We start from the raw sequence: 14202 nt of genomic DNA, 5'->3' as shown, positions 1-14202 counted from the left end.
TTCTTACTTTGCATAGTTCAATAAATTGCATTATACTGAGGCTAATAAAAACTTGGAAAGTCTTTGGTTTAAATTTATCAAATTTAAAGATAGCAACATTGAAAAAACTTCTGAAAAATCTTGTATCTTCTTTGTCAACATGTGAACTTTCCGATTGATGATATATATATATATATATGTATATATAGTAACAAGACTAGTACAAAGGACCTGAGTAACAGATTCCTGCCAATTAAGAAGGAAGTAGTAGAAAATATAATAACGGGAGAAATCCAGAAAGGGGCTAAAAGAAACTCCTTTATTAAAGATAACAGGTCTGTTAAAAAATCGACCTTTGTAATACTGCCCACTGACACACCTAAACAGATGTTATTCTGTGAGAAGAGTTTACCGACCGGACCCAGCTTAAGAATGCATGGTAATGAAAGGGCTCAGTCAACTGTTCTCACGCTCAACTGGGGTCTGGTCCTGCAGGTAAAGAGGAATATAAATACTCCACGGAAGACCAGTTGAAATCAGTTTTGCAAGATGTCAGACTGTGAGGGAGTTCTAAGTGAGGAGTTATTATGCAAGTTTGAAGTGATAGCATACTGCGAGGACAGTGACAGAATGAATTTCTAGTGTGTACAAAGTTCAACGCGATTAAGGTTATATCACAAGTAATTCCAATACATGAAAACAAGAAATGGTTCAGTGAGTTACTGTTAGACTCTAAGTGAATTAGATAACGTACTAAATTTCATTCATAAGCTGTTAGGGTAGTTTTATTTGTGAACAGCAAAGATATTTGCAGTGAAATAATCTTATACTTGTCTTATCTATTGAACTACTGCTGTTAATTCAAGACTAGTGGTAAAATGTTAAGATTAGCAGTCATGCTAATGTCTTTTTTCAATGGGACTGAATTCTGCTTTTCATTATTTAATTACCTGTGAAAAAATCCTGATGATTACTTTAATTTCTGTTTTGCATGTAAATCACTGTCTGTTATAATAATAATATTATTATTGTCATTATTTGTTTGTCTGTTGTTGTCAATATTATTTTGATTATTATTGTGAGTTGTATTATTATTATTTTTGATTTGTCTTGTCCTACTTATGTTCTTAAACTAATAAACTGTCAATCTCTCAATATCCTGATCAAGCCGCCGACACTTGACAATAATTTACAATAAAGTAAAAGATAAACAAAAAAACTTTTTTTGTAAATAAAAATTATTAAAAAAAAATTATCAATCTGTAATAAAAAATTATGAATTTTACTTCAATATTCTACAGACTAATAAAATTGTTTCATTAAATAAATACCATTAGCTTAAAAGAGGGGAAAATAGAAATAAATTCAATCAATCAATAAGGTGAACAAAAAAACAGTAGTGTTCTTTTTAATAAACAGCTTTTTATTTCTTTCAACTGCCTGTACTATTAATAAATATACACAACCTGATTACGCAAAAATTTATAAATGTCAACAAAAATTTGCACTAACATCACATGAAATAACATAGTTAAAAATTTAAATATAAAGAAACATTTAAAAAAAAAGAATAAATATAAATTATATTAATTAAATACAATATACGTATAAATTTAACTTAGACTTATATGGCAATGTTAAATTGATTCTACCACAAAAAATAAATAAAACCAATTGACTGGTTTAGACTTAACATTTTTAATTAACTAATCCTTAGTTTTTGTTATTAACTATCAATCAATTTATCACTTTCTTACACCTACTTTCCAGATTGCAGTAATTTAATTATCAAAGATTAACATTAAAACATATTTAAAAATAAATTTTAACTATCAGTTCAATAGAACACACTAATGAATGAATGAATGGTAACAGCTAACAAAAAAAATATATATTTTTTTTAATTAAAAAAAAGAATCCCAACAAAGTAACACATATATAAAATTATTTCAAACTTTCTAATATGTTTAATAAATTATTTATCATCTATATAAAGCATAAACAATTAATAAAAAAAAGAATCTTTTTAAAAATAATTTACAATTTTTTTATCACCATCAATGTTGGCAAAGAAGTTTGGAGGTCAAAAAGCTTTCACAGTCTAAATATAATTATATAAATACATACGTATAGCATTATTAGTTATTTATAATATAGTTTAAATATACAGTGGTAATCATTTTAACATAATACCCATAATAAAGTATTGATAACATTCAGTCAAATGATTTTAAAACTTTTTAATTAAGTAATTAACTGAATTTTAAGTATAAATAAATCATGTCAAGTTTTCTAATTAACATAAAAAGATTGAAACATGTGCAAAAAAATTGTTGAATTTAACAATAAATATTCAATTCAATTTTATATTCTCACATAACAAAATCACCACAATGAGTACTAGCAGAAAATATAATCAGAAAATAAATAAATATATGATCAACTTAAACCACTTAAATCTAATACATAAATCTTTTTTTTACAATAATCAAATATAAGTTGTCTCTAAATAATAAATATAATAAATCATGGTTCAAAAAAATAGTTTTTGTTCTCTCTAACAATAATATAGACTAGACGCATTGATAAAAAATCACCAACAGATGTGGCCAAAAAATATATTTTACCTCAATTGTTATGAACTTTTTTAAGTTTTTGTTCACATAGCAAATGAACATATGCTCACTTTGTACGTTCAAAAACTTAATTCAATAAATCTACACATATGATGGATGTTTACTAAAATCTACATACATGAGAGATAATTTCCCAGAATTCCAACTCATAGCATCATTAATGTGATGGACAGAAAAATTCCTGTCAAAACATTCCATCGGTTAATTTATTTAACAATTACTCAAAATAAACTTTTTTTAAATTAAAAAAGCTCTTTATAGATATTGTGAAATTTTATGGACAAATTGAGAAATAAAGTAATAATAAATTAGATGAAACTATTCAATTCAACTAAATTCATCAACTAAAATCAGCTTGCTTGGTATGGGAATATCTATAGAATGTCAGATGAGAGGCTTCTACTAATTCAACAACTGAGAACTAATAGCTAGAAGGAAAAGGCCCTGATAGCCAGGGCGGCCCTGGATGAGATGAAAGTAGGATGTAGAATAATGGACGAGTGATTGGAGTCGGCTGAAGGGCAACTGGAATGATAAAGGTCTGTGGAAGCTAAAAAACAATAAATGGCAGATGCTGTAGTCAAATAAAGAACCATAAAAATCAAAGAATTTAGTTACATTTTTGGCAATTGTACACTACCAAATTAACAGTTTATTTTTAATAAAATGAATCTAAATATAGTTACACAGACAAAAGGTGAACCACACACTGGAAATCAAAATTAGATATCATCAGAAATCATATAGTTTTGGAAGATGGTCAAGTACAGGTGTGTAAGATTGATGTAACTGATTATCTTAAATGGACTTCTACATATAAAAAAGGGTTTTCTGCAAGATGGTGTGATGTTTGCTTACAGATTATCAAACATCGCCATACAGCCAATTACAAACATTCTTAAAAACTATTTAAACTAACTGCAAATGAATTTCTGTATTGATTCATAACCATTGAAAAAAAAAATGAATTACTGCACCAAAAATTGAACAGTCAAAACAATAAGATACTGAAGGAATTAGTTCAATGAGGGCAAAAAATCACTGCCATAAACGACAAGATTGTAGTTATAAATCACAGTAGAATATTATGCCAAGTTATTACATCAATCCAACAAAAAAAAATCAAATAAGAATTACTGCATTTGATAAAAAAAAAATTACGTCAGCTCACAAAGCAGCAACTGTAAAAACAAAATTACAGGATTTAAATTGCAAATCGCTTTCACACTCACCATATTTTTAGATTTAGTATCATGTAACTTATCCTATTTAAAAATAAAAAAATCAAATGGCCTGCTAGTAAGAGATTTAGATCAAACAATTAAGTAAACTGTGAAACAAATTCTTAATTTGGAGTTTTTGACAAACTGTATTTTTCTAATCGTATTAAAAAGCTTAGATATTGCTGTAAAGAGAGTATTGAGATAAAATACAAGTTTACAAAAAAATTATTTTCATTGCTATTTTTCAAAATGTTCAAATTCCCTTTGAATATTTCATTAATTACAATATGCCAAGGAACTAACAATGAAAAATGTAATTAACGTATTTGCCCCACATAGATTGAGTTTTATCCTACATTTTCTACCATAAAATGGGTTGACTTACATTTGGATTTAATCAAGCTTTTTAAGTTGTTTTATAGTTTATTTTTGTTCCAATATTCTGGATGGGAAATTTATTACATTTTATATTTATAGTAATAACTACCTTCAATTATTATATTTACCTATTATTATTAATATAAGTACCTAACTAATGAAAAAAGGTTAAATGAATGAGTGTTTGGCTTAAATGGTCTGGTCCAGAAACTTGTGTATTTGAAGACAGCAATTCATGCTCATATTAGATGAATTCAGGGGATGCATATTAGATGAAACTTCGCATGCAAAGTTGCGACGGGGACTCATTTGTCAGAGTTTTTTTCTGATAAATTTTATACTAATATTTTGCACATAAGGATTAGGAAATCTTTATTTTAAATTCTTTTTGATAAATGAAAATTGTATAATAATATAGATTTAACTTCATTGTTCAATAAGAACATTTTGCAACAATCAATTTTATCTTTCCACATTAACTGTTGCAAATTCTACTTATAAACATAATTAATTACCGTAACACAGAAAAGATAAAAAATGTACAACAAAATACAAATATTTTTTCACATTACTCTTCATAATCTTTCATGCTCAACTATTAACAAAAGAGAAAGATGCTGGGATAACTGAATAGTTTACTAAGAGGCAAATGCATTTTAGAATTTCTTTGAAATTGCAAGTTTAAAAAATTTCAGGTATTTTTACTTGTAATTTAAATAAAGATAAAAAACTTTCTAAAACTTATGTCATCAAAAATGTTTTAAAACAGATATAAAAGGCCTTCCATCTTAAATTATTGGCAACAATTTAACTTGATCATTGATATAAATTTCACAAAATATAGATATATTTTTATCAGTTAATAAACAATATCTTTTATACCTTTACCTAACCTTAATTTATATAGCTACTGTTAAATGATTACTCTTTAAAAAAAGGAAAAAAGAAAGTAGCCAAACAATTCAATAATATCACAACTATAAAAAACCATAACATAAAACTAGAATCAATAACTCAAAAGTTAACAATAAATATCACCTATATACTTGAATAGTAACTATACCATTATATATTTATTTTTTCTTCTTTTTTTTAAACTTAAGTACTCTACTGGTTTGACACACTTCCACATCCCATTATATTATTTGCTAATCTTCACATCTTAACATACTGCAACGTTCTACACCTGATGACTTACAATGTTAAAAATATTATGGAATTATCAATAAAAATAACAATTTATATAAGCTCACAAATAATGAATATTTTAAAAATATATAATAAAACCACAGAATACATTACTTATAACATTTTTTCTTTAGTTAAAAAAAATAATAGTAATCTTAGTTACAAATACATATTATCATGGCAAATACCTACACTACAAATAAACAACTATACTCTACAAGCAGTACAAAAACAGTACTAAAATATGTTTAACTATAATCAAATGTAAAAAAGTAACAAACATACTTAATTATTAAAGAAGAAAAAACTACTAATTGTAAATTAGTCTTTTAAAGACTCAATATATAAAATAAAACAAAGTAAAAATATATCACTTTTATATAACAAATTTATGTTAAATATTAAACAAAATAAATAATCAGATAAACTAATGAAAATAAAGTTCATATCAAACAATAAACAAGATATATGCTGGTGGCATGTCAGTGCATAGAAACATATTTTTGGCAGAACCTGGGTATTCAGTTGAGGAAAGGAAGATTAGCTCAATGTAAATTTCTTAATATTCTCTTTATCTAGTTACAGTTTTATCAAAAGTTTTGTGCAATAAAAGCAAACAACAGATTCATAGACAGATCTATTCCCACAAAACCACATTAACACCAAGGGTACAGCAAAGTATCATCATCACATTCTTAAAGAGGCGGTTGATTCAAACTTTGATTACACCAGTTGATGAAGCCAACTTTGCCTTACAGAATTACAGTATTATATAATTTTCCATGAAAATAAAATTTTTAAAGTATTTTAATATTTCTTTATTTTTAAAAATGCCAAATTTTTCATTTTTTTTTTAAATTATAAAAAACATTATATACAGCATTTCCTAGCTTATATTCTGTTAACTATATCAAGATTATTTCTAGTGAGAGGAAATTGTTTTAATTCTTTTTAAATCTAAAACAATACATAAAATGAGAGTGATGTTAAGTAATATTTATGAATCAGTCTTTTTAGTAATAACAGATGTATGTAAAAAAAAACCCAGTACAACATGCTGATTACAGTCGGTTGCTATTTCCTACCACCACCGTACTGACATTAACTTAAATTTATGCATAAAACAAGATATATAATGTTAAAGCAAAAAAAAAAATCTATTTGATGAAGTACAACTTGATATGTTCATAAAAAAATCTAAAATAATCAACATTCTTTAAATCATTACATCATATAAATATAATAAACACTATAATATTTAAATAAATGGTAAATGTGTTAGTCTACACAGCCAAGTTATTTAAAATATATTACTTCCTATGTACACAGAGTTTGGTCTAAATTCCACAGCCAGTTATACAAATAAATATTACTCATGTGCAATTGACTTTTCTAAACAATAGATAAGTCATTTAACATTGTGCATGTAGAAAAAGAAAACTTTAAAGTTACTAAATGTTTCCCATCAATTGTAAAAAAAAACCTACAAGTTATAATAGTAATACCAACTGCATAAAATAAATAATTAAATACATGTGAAATCTAAGATATAATTACTTTGATAACCTTCAGGAACAATTTGTAACAACACAAGTCACAGTAAAGAAATACTAATAACTAAAACTTATTTATAGTATAATTTCAATCTTTACAGCATACAGGCTATTTCCCTACAATTAATTTTAAAAACATACAATCTATAAACAATACTTTTCTCATAACTATAAATACATAGTATAAATTTCTAGCAATGTATAAGAGAAATAAGTAAATCTGTGTTTTAATTTCAATGCAATAAGAAAGCAAATAATAAAATATGTGCAACAGACTATAACATTCTTATTAAAAGTGTTATAGATCAGGACAACAAAATCTGATTTTGTTATGTTAATCTTATATCAAATATTCTTTTTTAAATTTATTTTATATAAAAAAGTACAAATAAAAATTTTTCTATTAAGAGAAAATTAGCCTGTATATAAAATTGAACAATCAATTATAAAAAAATATACATTTAGGTATAATATTTTACTGTAAAAATTATATAATAAAAAAAAAACTTTAAACTAAAGGATTCAATTTTGAGACTAAATATTTTTACAGTAACTTATCTAAATTATACGCAGCCAATTACAAAATTAAAGTAATTATATTTTAACATCTAAAGTATGAGGTGAAATATGAGCAGAAAGAAATTTAAATACCGAAGGCCAAATTTCATCAGATGTTTTCCCTGAAAATTCTTCCAGAACTCCAGCTTCTTTGTAAAAATCTAAAACTGGTTCTACTGTTTTTGAATAAATCTCTAGTCTTTTCTGAACAGCTTCTGGTTTGTCATCATCACGCTGAATTAATTTTTCTCCAGTAACATCATCAATACCTGGAACTTTAGGTGCATTAAAGTCTGTATTATAAACCCGTCCACTTGGGGCATGGATCCATCTTCGTTGTATACGTTCTATGATTATATCAAATGGTACAATCAAATTAATAGCAACATCAATTGATGTATGTTTATTTAATTCAACTGCTTGTGATCGTGTTCTTGGGAATCCATCTAACAACCAACTGAGATTTGAATTACTATTTAATTCATTGGTAATTAAATTAATCATGACATTATCTGGTACAAGCTGTCCTTTATCCATAAATTTTTTTGCATCAATTCCGAGCTGCGTTTTATTTAGTATATTGTTCCTTAATATATCACCACTTGATATATGTTTCATATCAAATTTTCTTATTATTCTCGAGGAAATAGTACCCTTACCGGAGCCGGGAGCCCCTAATATAATGGCATGAAACGATCTCAACATTTTAAATGATTTTCTAACAAAATACAGGTATAGGATAAATTGAAACAAACAACTTTTAATTCAACTTAAATGTAACTGAGCATACCTGAGTATGAAATTGATATTATTAGATGTTCAATTCGACAGGAAAAATAACCTTTACAGCAAAACACTATATACACTAAAGACTAGTTTAAAAGTAGTTTGACATTGAAATTTATAATAATCATAAACAACTACAAAAAAAAAAGGATGCGGTAACTTTAAATGCATTAATGATTCGCACGTTTCATATTATGACTCCCTAACAAATAAACAAGAATCAACACTAACGCTAACTAAATTATCTGTTGCCAACATATTTCAGTCACAGATAAAAATATCGTACTATGTCAATAGCCTTCCCGGCAATTAATTTAATCACCTGCTTTAAATAATATGTAAATTCTTTTAATAAGTGCAATAATTTTTTTCTTCTAAATAGGTAGATCCATAAAAAATGCAAATCCTAGATAAAAATGACTTGTAATGGTAGTATAAAAATCACATTAAAGTATTATAATAAAGCTTTTGGTACATTTAATTTGACAAAGAAAAGGAAAAGTATAGTTAATATGAATACGCTTATACACAAATATTACTCATACATTTGAATATAAACTCCACCTATAAATGCATATTTAATTTTATAACACATACGTGATTCGAATGTCTATCCCATGAAAATAAGATCTCATTGTGTCAACAAAAAAAAAATCTACTCTAAAATAGCATGTAAAATAATTTTATAAACGACGGCTGTCCTACCGCTGAGAAACACCTGACCTGAATTGTTTTATTTATCGTAAGATCAGCTGATATCTCAGTGGCTTATTATCATGACTTAAAATTAGAATGTACTATTTGTTTACTTGTGGTTACCTAGTTCTTTCTTTTTTTTTTACCGTATACACTAATATTATTAACTTTTAGGGCGTTAAGTTCGAGCATTACGTACTTAAGTTTATTTACCTAAGTGATAAGTTTTTAGTAAACGTAATATTTTTACAATGTTTTCTTTACGGATTATCAAATTGAGCTTTAAAATTTATACCAAACCAAACATTAATTTTACAGTGCACGGGAAAAAATTACTACCAAATTTGAATGGTGCTACTTTCAGTCAAGCTTGTCCCTTTTCTACAGAACAAACGTAATTATTATTTGCACTTGTTATTTGTGTAATGTCTTGCTTACTTTAACAATACTGGATTCTTCTATCTGCAATTTAATAGGTTAAATCTGTAGAATGAATTCAGAATGGTGGAATGATGGTATAACATTGATATATGGTGAAGCAGAGACGTAAGTCCCAAATTTATGTTAATACACCATTTATAGTTCAGTGACATCATGTGGCAGCAACTGATCAAAGATAATTAGCCCTTGATTGTATAAGTTGAAATAAATACAATTAAATATTTTTTTCAAGTAAACCTTGCAATTGTTTTCAGATTATAATTTTTTGTTTATTGTGACTGAAGGCTTAAAAAAGTGGAAAATAAATTTTTATACCATGTAAGTTAACTTTGTCAAGTGTAACTCATTTGAACTAGGAAAATTTTTTAGTTTGAATACAGCGACTATCGCTCCACCACTGAGGTGAGAGAAAATAAATGGTTAAATTAGTTACAGCAATATTATAATCTAAAGTTAGAAATTCAGAAAAAGCTTTTTGTTTTTTCAGAATAGTTTTTGTCTTGATAAAAACGTTCAAAATAGTGTAGTACAGCTACAAAATTATTTGAAAATTCTATTAGAGTTAAAACTTAACATGAGAATAATGTCTTAATTTGATAATGGATAGCAGTTCAATAGTAAAAAGACATACTTTATGTAAATAAATGAAAAAGTTAACAATTATAAATTAATAATTTATCATTGCATTCATTGCTGGCACAGTGGGAATTGTTAATGTTGCAGTTTCTGACAGTTGCCACTTAGACAATTGTTATTGTTGACTAGATTGCAACAAGATCATCACCATAATGATGTACATTGTTTTCACAGGATGAAAAATTTAATATTTATATTGAATAACTCTGTCAGAATGATTTTTCTAATTTCCCCTCTGTTAAAATATTTTTTGATGAAAATCCAGATTAAAAGAATATATATATATATATATCTTCCTTAGTAAAACTATTGTCAGATCTTAAGAAAGAAATGTCTGCCAGATTTAGTGATTTCAAAAAGTATTGTTACTCGTTTCAATTGGTGGAGAATCCATAGACAGTAACAATAGCAAATTTTGCTGAACGTTCCATATTTGGATTTGAAGCAAGAAAAATGAGTTGATTGGTCTTCAACAAGATAAACTGAAAAATTTCTTTTCTGAAAAGAAAAAGCTCTTACTTACTTTTCGCAATTAATTGAAAAAGACAAATATCCTACCTTAACTGAATGTGCATGAAAAATACTACGTATTTTTGCATCCACATATATTTGTGAATCAACATTCTGCAAGTTGAAATTCATAAAAAATTAAGCACAGATCCACACTTACAAAAGAACATATTGACAGCATTTTAACAATTGCTTCAGAACCTGCTAATGTTGGAGTATTACAGAACTGAAAGATTCCGACTGTCAACATCAAAAGTCAAGAATGAGACCTTTATAACATCACATATGCCTAAAAATGTTTCATGGGACTTTTTGTTATAGTTGTATAATAATTTGAATAAAAATATCTAAACTGTTTTTGTTGTAGTAAATAATCCCATAGTTTGCATTGTTTGTGAGTCACCTGACAATGTTATGTTGGCTGACAATAAGCCTCATAAATAATTTATTTAAATTGATTTTTAATTTTATATTGAATTCATACAGATCCAATATTGTTCCTCAGTTTACTGAAAATAAAACTAATTGAAAATCTCTCATACAAATTAATGTTTAAAAATGTTTATACACATAATAGAAAAAGAAGTTCGCTTTAGGTTACAAAACACCAGACATGACCTTTTTAAAATCCTTAATTATTTATACGCCACATGTGGCCCTTGCAGAAACATGATATCAGGTTTACTTTCAAAGAAATCAGAGTGAGGACTCCTAATCTAGACAAAAAAAAAAAGACTTGTATTTATGTACAAGTATTATTGCACATATATCTATCTGTTGCACTGCTTTTGGCATTATATCTCAGAGTTGGCTTAAATATTTCTTTATATGAGCCATTGATCATGTTAATTTTTCGCAATTTGTTAAGGTGGTAGGGGTTATCCCAAAAAAAATAAGTTGGAATTTTTCAGAGGTATTTCAGAGAAAATCTTTTTAAATCAAATTTGTTACCTACTGTGCATATATAAATGAACCAAAAAAATGTCAAAAAATCAACCCCCCATCTCTTAAATATACTTTTCTTGACCATTCATTCTAGCTCCTTTCAGTAAAAATATTTTTCAAAGATTTTTTGAAAGTTAGACACTTCATATGTAGAGTTATTAAAAACTACTACAGTTTTTTTTAAATTATAGCTCCCAGAACTAAAAGCAAAAACGTTTTTTCGAAAATGTTATTTTTCTTACTTTAGCCTTTATTAAAGAGGATTTTAGATTTAGAGAAAACTTTACTTAAGCAAACTTGTTTGTAGCAAACAAAGCCTATAAAAATAAAATAAAAACATGTGGCAGCAACTGATCAAAGATAATTTAGCCATTTGAATGTATGTAAGTTGGAAAAATAAAATTAAACATTTTTTCAGCTAAAGCTTGCAATTGTTTATAAATTATAATTTTTTATTCATTGTGAATGAAGGTTTATCCCGAGTTACAGTTAGCTAGTAATTGGTGGTATTTAATAGGTTAAATATGTAGAATTAATTCAGAATGGTTGAATGATGGTGTAACCTTATTCAAAAATTTCAAATTTTATAGATCCAAAAAAATTAAATAAACCAAAGCCAACTTTTTTAAAATAATTGTTTCAATCCGTATTGAAGATTATTATTTAAATGTCCATCAAGTTTTAGATTTTAATTATTTTTTTTTTTTAATGTTTTTCATTTTTAAATCTATTTTAATAATCATTTGTTATATCTTGTTCTTTGAATTCAGTAATATTTATTTATTACAGAAAAGATCTATTTACGCTAGTAATTGTTGGTGGAGGTATAATTGGATTGGCTACAGCTCAGGAGATTCTAACACGAATGCCAACATTGTCGGTTGCATTAGTCGAAAAAGAAAAGCAACTAGCGACTCATCAAACTGGACATAATAGTGGTATGCTTTAAATCTTTATTAAATTTTACCAGTTTTTATTTTTTCATATCAACTTTCAATATTTGAATGCAAGTAATCAAATGAAACAAATATGACATAAAACTACATTTTATTTACTACAAAAACTTACTTTTATTTTTCCACATAGTCACCATTTACAGCTACACATTTCTCTTAATCGTGAACCAGTTTTCTCGTTGTCAATGAAGGAATGGCAGTCTTTTCTTGATCCATGAACTCATCCTTCACTGCATCCTTCAAATCATCCATGGTGAAATGAATACCTTAATATTGTACTTTAATTGCAGAAAAAAATAAAAATCACAGGTTGCCAAATTTGGTAATTATGGAGGGTATGGAATAGGTTCAAATTTCAATGTCACAAGAAACTTCACAGTTGCACATGATATGTATAGTTGAGCATTATTTTGTTGCGGGATTATCGGCTCCATGGATTGTCAAACATAATCCTCATGTCTCCTAAGATATTTTAATGTCTCTATGTATTGCACAGAATTTAAAGTCGACCTGGCTTTGAAGTAGTCAATCATGTGCACATGTTTGGAATCCAGAACACTTAAAAAATTTTTTTTGCAATATTCACTTTCTTTGTTTCTGATACAAATTTCATTGTCCACATCTACTTACAGTACTTTAATGTAAGTTTCATCACTATAACAATATTAGATAACAATAAATGTCCTATAGTGTTCACTTTTTCCAGTATTAAAATAAATTCAGTTGCTGCATGTTGTTTTAGATGCATTGACATAATAGGCATACTCGACTCTAAAACAATAGCGACTGACAGAAAACGAGAGGGCATTGGTCAACAAGTTTTCAAATTAATATTAAGAAAATAAAACTACAAGATGGCAACATATGTTGCTTTGTTTGACATTTTGTTGTCTTGTTACATTCCAGTGTGTATTATATTCCAGCTACCCCTGATATATTTTTACTTCAAGTTAAATTTTTTGTTATAAATATTCTTTTTATAGAGCGAGCCAAAAGCTATCCAAACCTAAATTCAAAAACCTATTGCAGAGGAAAATTTAGTTTTTGCCAACGGGAATGTGTGTGTTGGCAATAGGTGACATTATGGTAAAAGAGTAGCACAGAATAGCCAAGTAATTTCTCTCCTTTTTAATGACAGTTGTGAGTAAGATGTGAACAGACAAACATTCATTTCTTCCAGGCTTAACATGCGTTCATTATAGAAAATTATTTTAACACATTGTAGTCGGAAGCCCGAAAACTTTCAGGCTGACTGAATTACGCAAACAGACAAAGGCCAAAAACTTTCAGGCCATAGAATTTAATTCTATATAAAAATCCATGGCTAATTTTCATGCTTAGGCTTTTGTAAACCATTCTCTTTATAGTTTAGTTCAAATGACTCTGTTATCACTGTGCTCTGGCAAGGATTTTTGAAATTATATAAGAACAACAGTCTATTTGCACATTGAGGTTGTAAATGTTGTTTATGGTCAAGTTTCGTTCATTAGGCGTGTATTTCACAGTTTACTGGCAGTAAGGTTTTTCTTTATATTGGTGTTATTTATTTAGCATCAGTGTTTATTGTGTTTTTTGGTAGGTTACAAGATTGATAATTCTTGTTTTATAATAACAAAGACCCTTGTAATTATGTATGTTTCCTAATTACGCATATTTTATTTATTTTCCTCTGTGTTTTATTACTGACAATTGACTTTATGAATTTATTTGTTTAATA

The 14202-nt window shown here is 27.0% G+C and overlaps 2 protein-coding genes and 1 long non-coding RNA gene across 5 annotated transcripts in view; 1 reads left to right on the top strand and 2 right to left on the bottom strand.

The window, feature by feature from the left end:
* The window catches only part of LOC142327002 (uncharacterized), a 37247-nt gene extending 28729 nt beyond the window's left edge, over positions 1-8518 (bottom strand). The window contains exon 1 of the long non-coding RNA XR_012756889.1: positions 8306-8518. This is a non-coding gene — a long non-coding RNA (uncharacterized LOC142327002). The remainder of the gene's footprint in view (positions 1-8305) is intronic.
* Ak3 (Adenylate kinase 3) lies at positions 1382-8310 on the bottom strand. Its single transcript, XM_075369748.1, has one exon. It carries the CDS (start codon positions 8218-8220, stop codon positions 7552-7554), a length of 669 nt encoding a protein of 222 aa, XP_075225863.1. The 5' UTR covers positions 8221-8310; the 3' UTR covers positions 1382-7551.
* A 501-nt stretch (positions 8519-9019) lies between the features above and the next one.
* The window catches only part of L2HGDH (L-2-hydroxyglutarate dehydrogenase), a 39838-nt gene continuing 34655 nt past the window's right edge, over positions 9020-14202 (top strand). Inside the window, exons 1-2 of one of the 3 annotated variants that reach the window (XM_075369745.1) lie at positions 9020-9391; positions 12319-12467. In XM_075369745.1, coding sequence (XP_075225860.1) covers positions 9249-9391; positions 12319-12467 — 292 coding nt within the window. In that variant the 5' untranslated portion in view covers positions 9020-9248. Of the gene's footprint in view, positions 9392-9438; positions 9544-12318; positions 12468-14202 lie in introns of those variants that run through there. The other 2 variants (XM_075369743.1, XM_075369744.1) reach the window with 2 other exon arrangements.

The sequence above is a fragment of the Lycorma delicatula genome, chromosome 6, assembly GCF_047948215.1.
Source record: "Lycorma delicatula isolate Av1 chromosome 6, ASM4794821v1, whole genome shotgun sequence".
NCBI classification, from domain to species: domain Eukaryota; kingdom Metazoa; phylum Arthropoda; class Insecta; order Hemiptera; family Fulgoridae; genus Lycorma; species Lycorma delicatula.
Note: the sequence above shows the minus strand (reverse complement) of the source record. Positions and strands in the feature narration are given on the sequence as shown.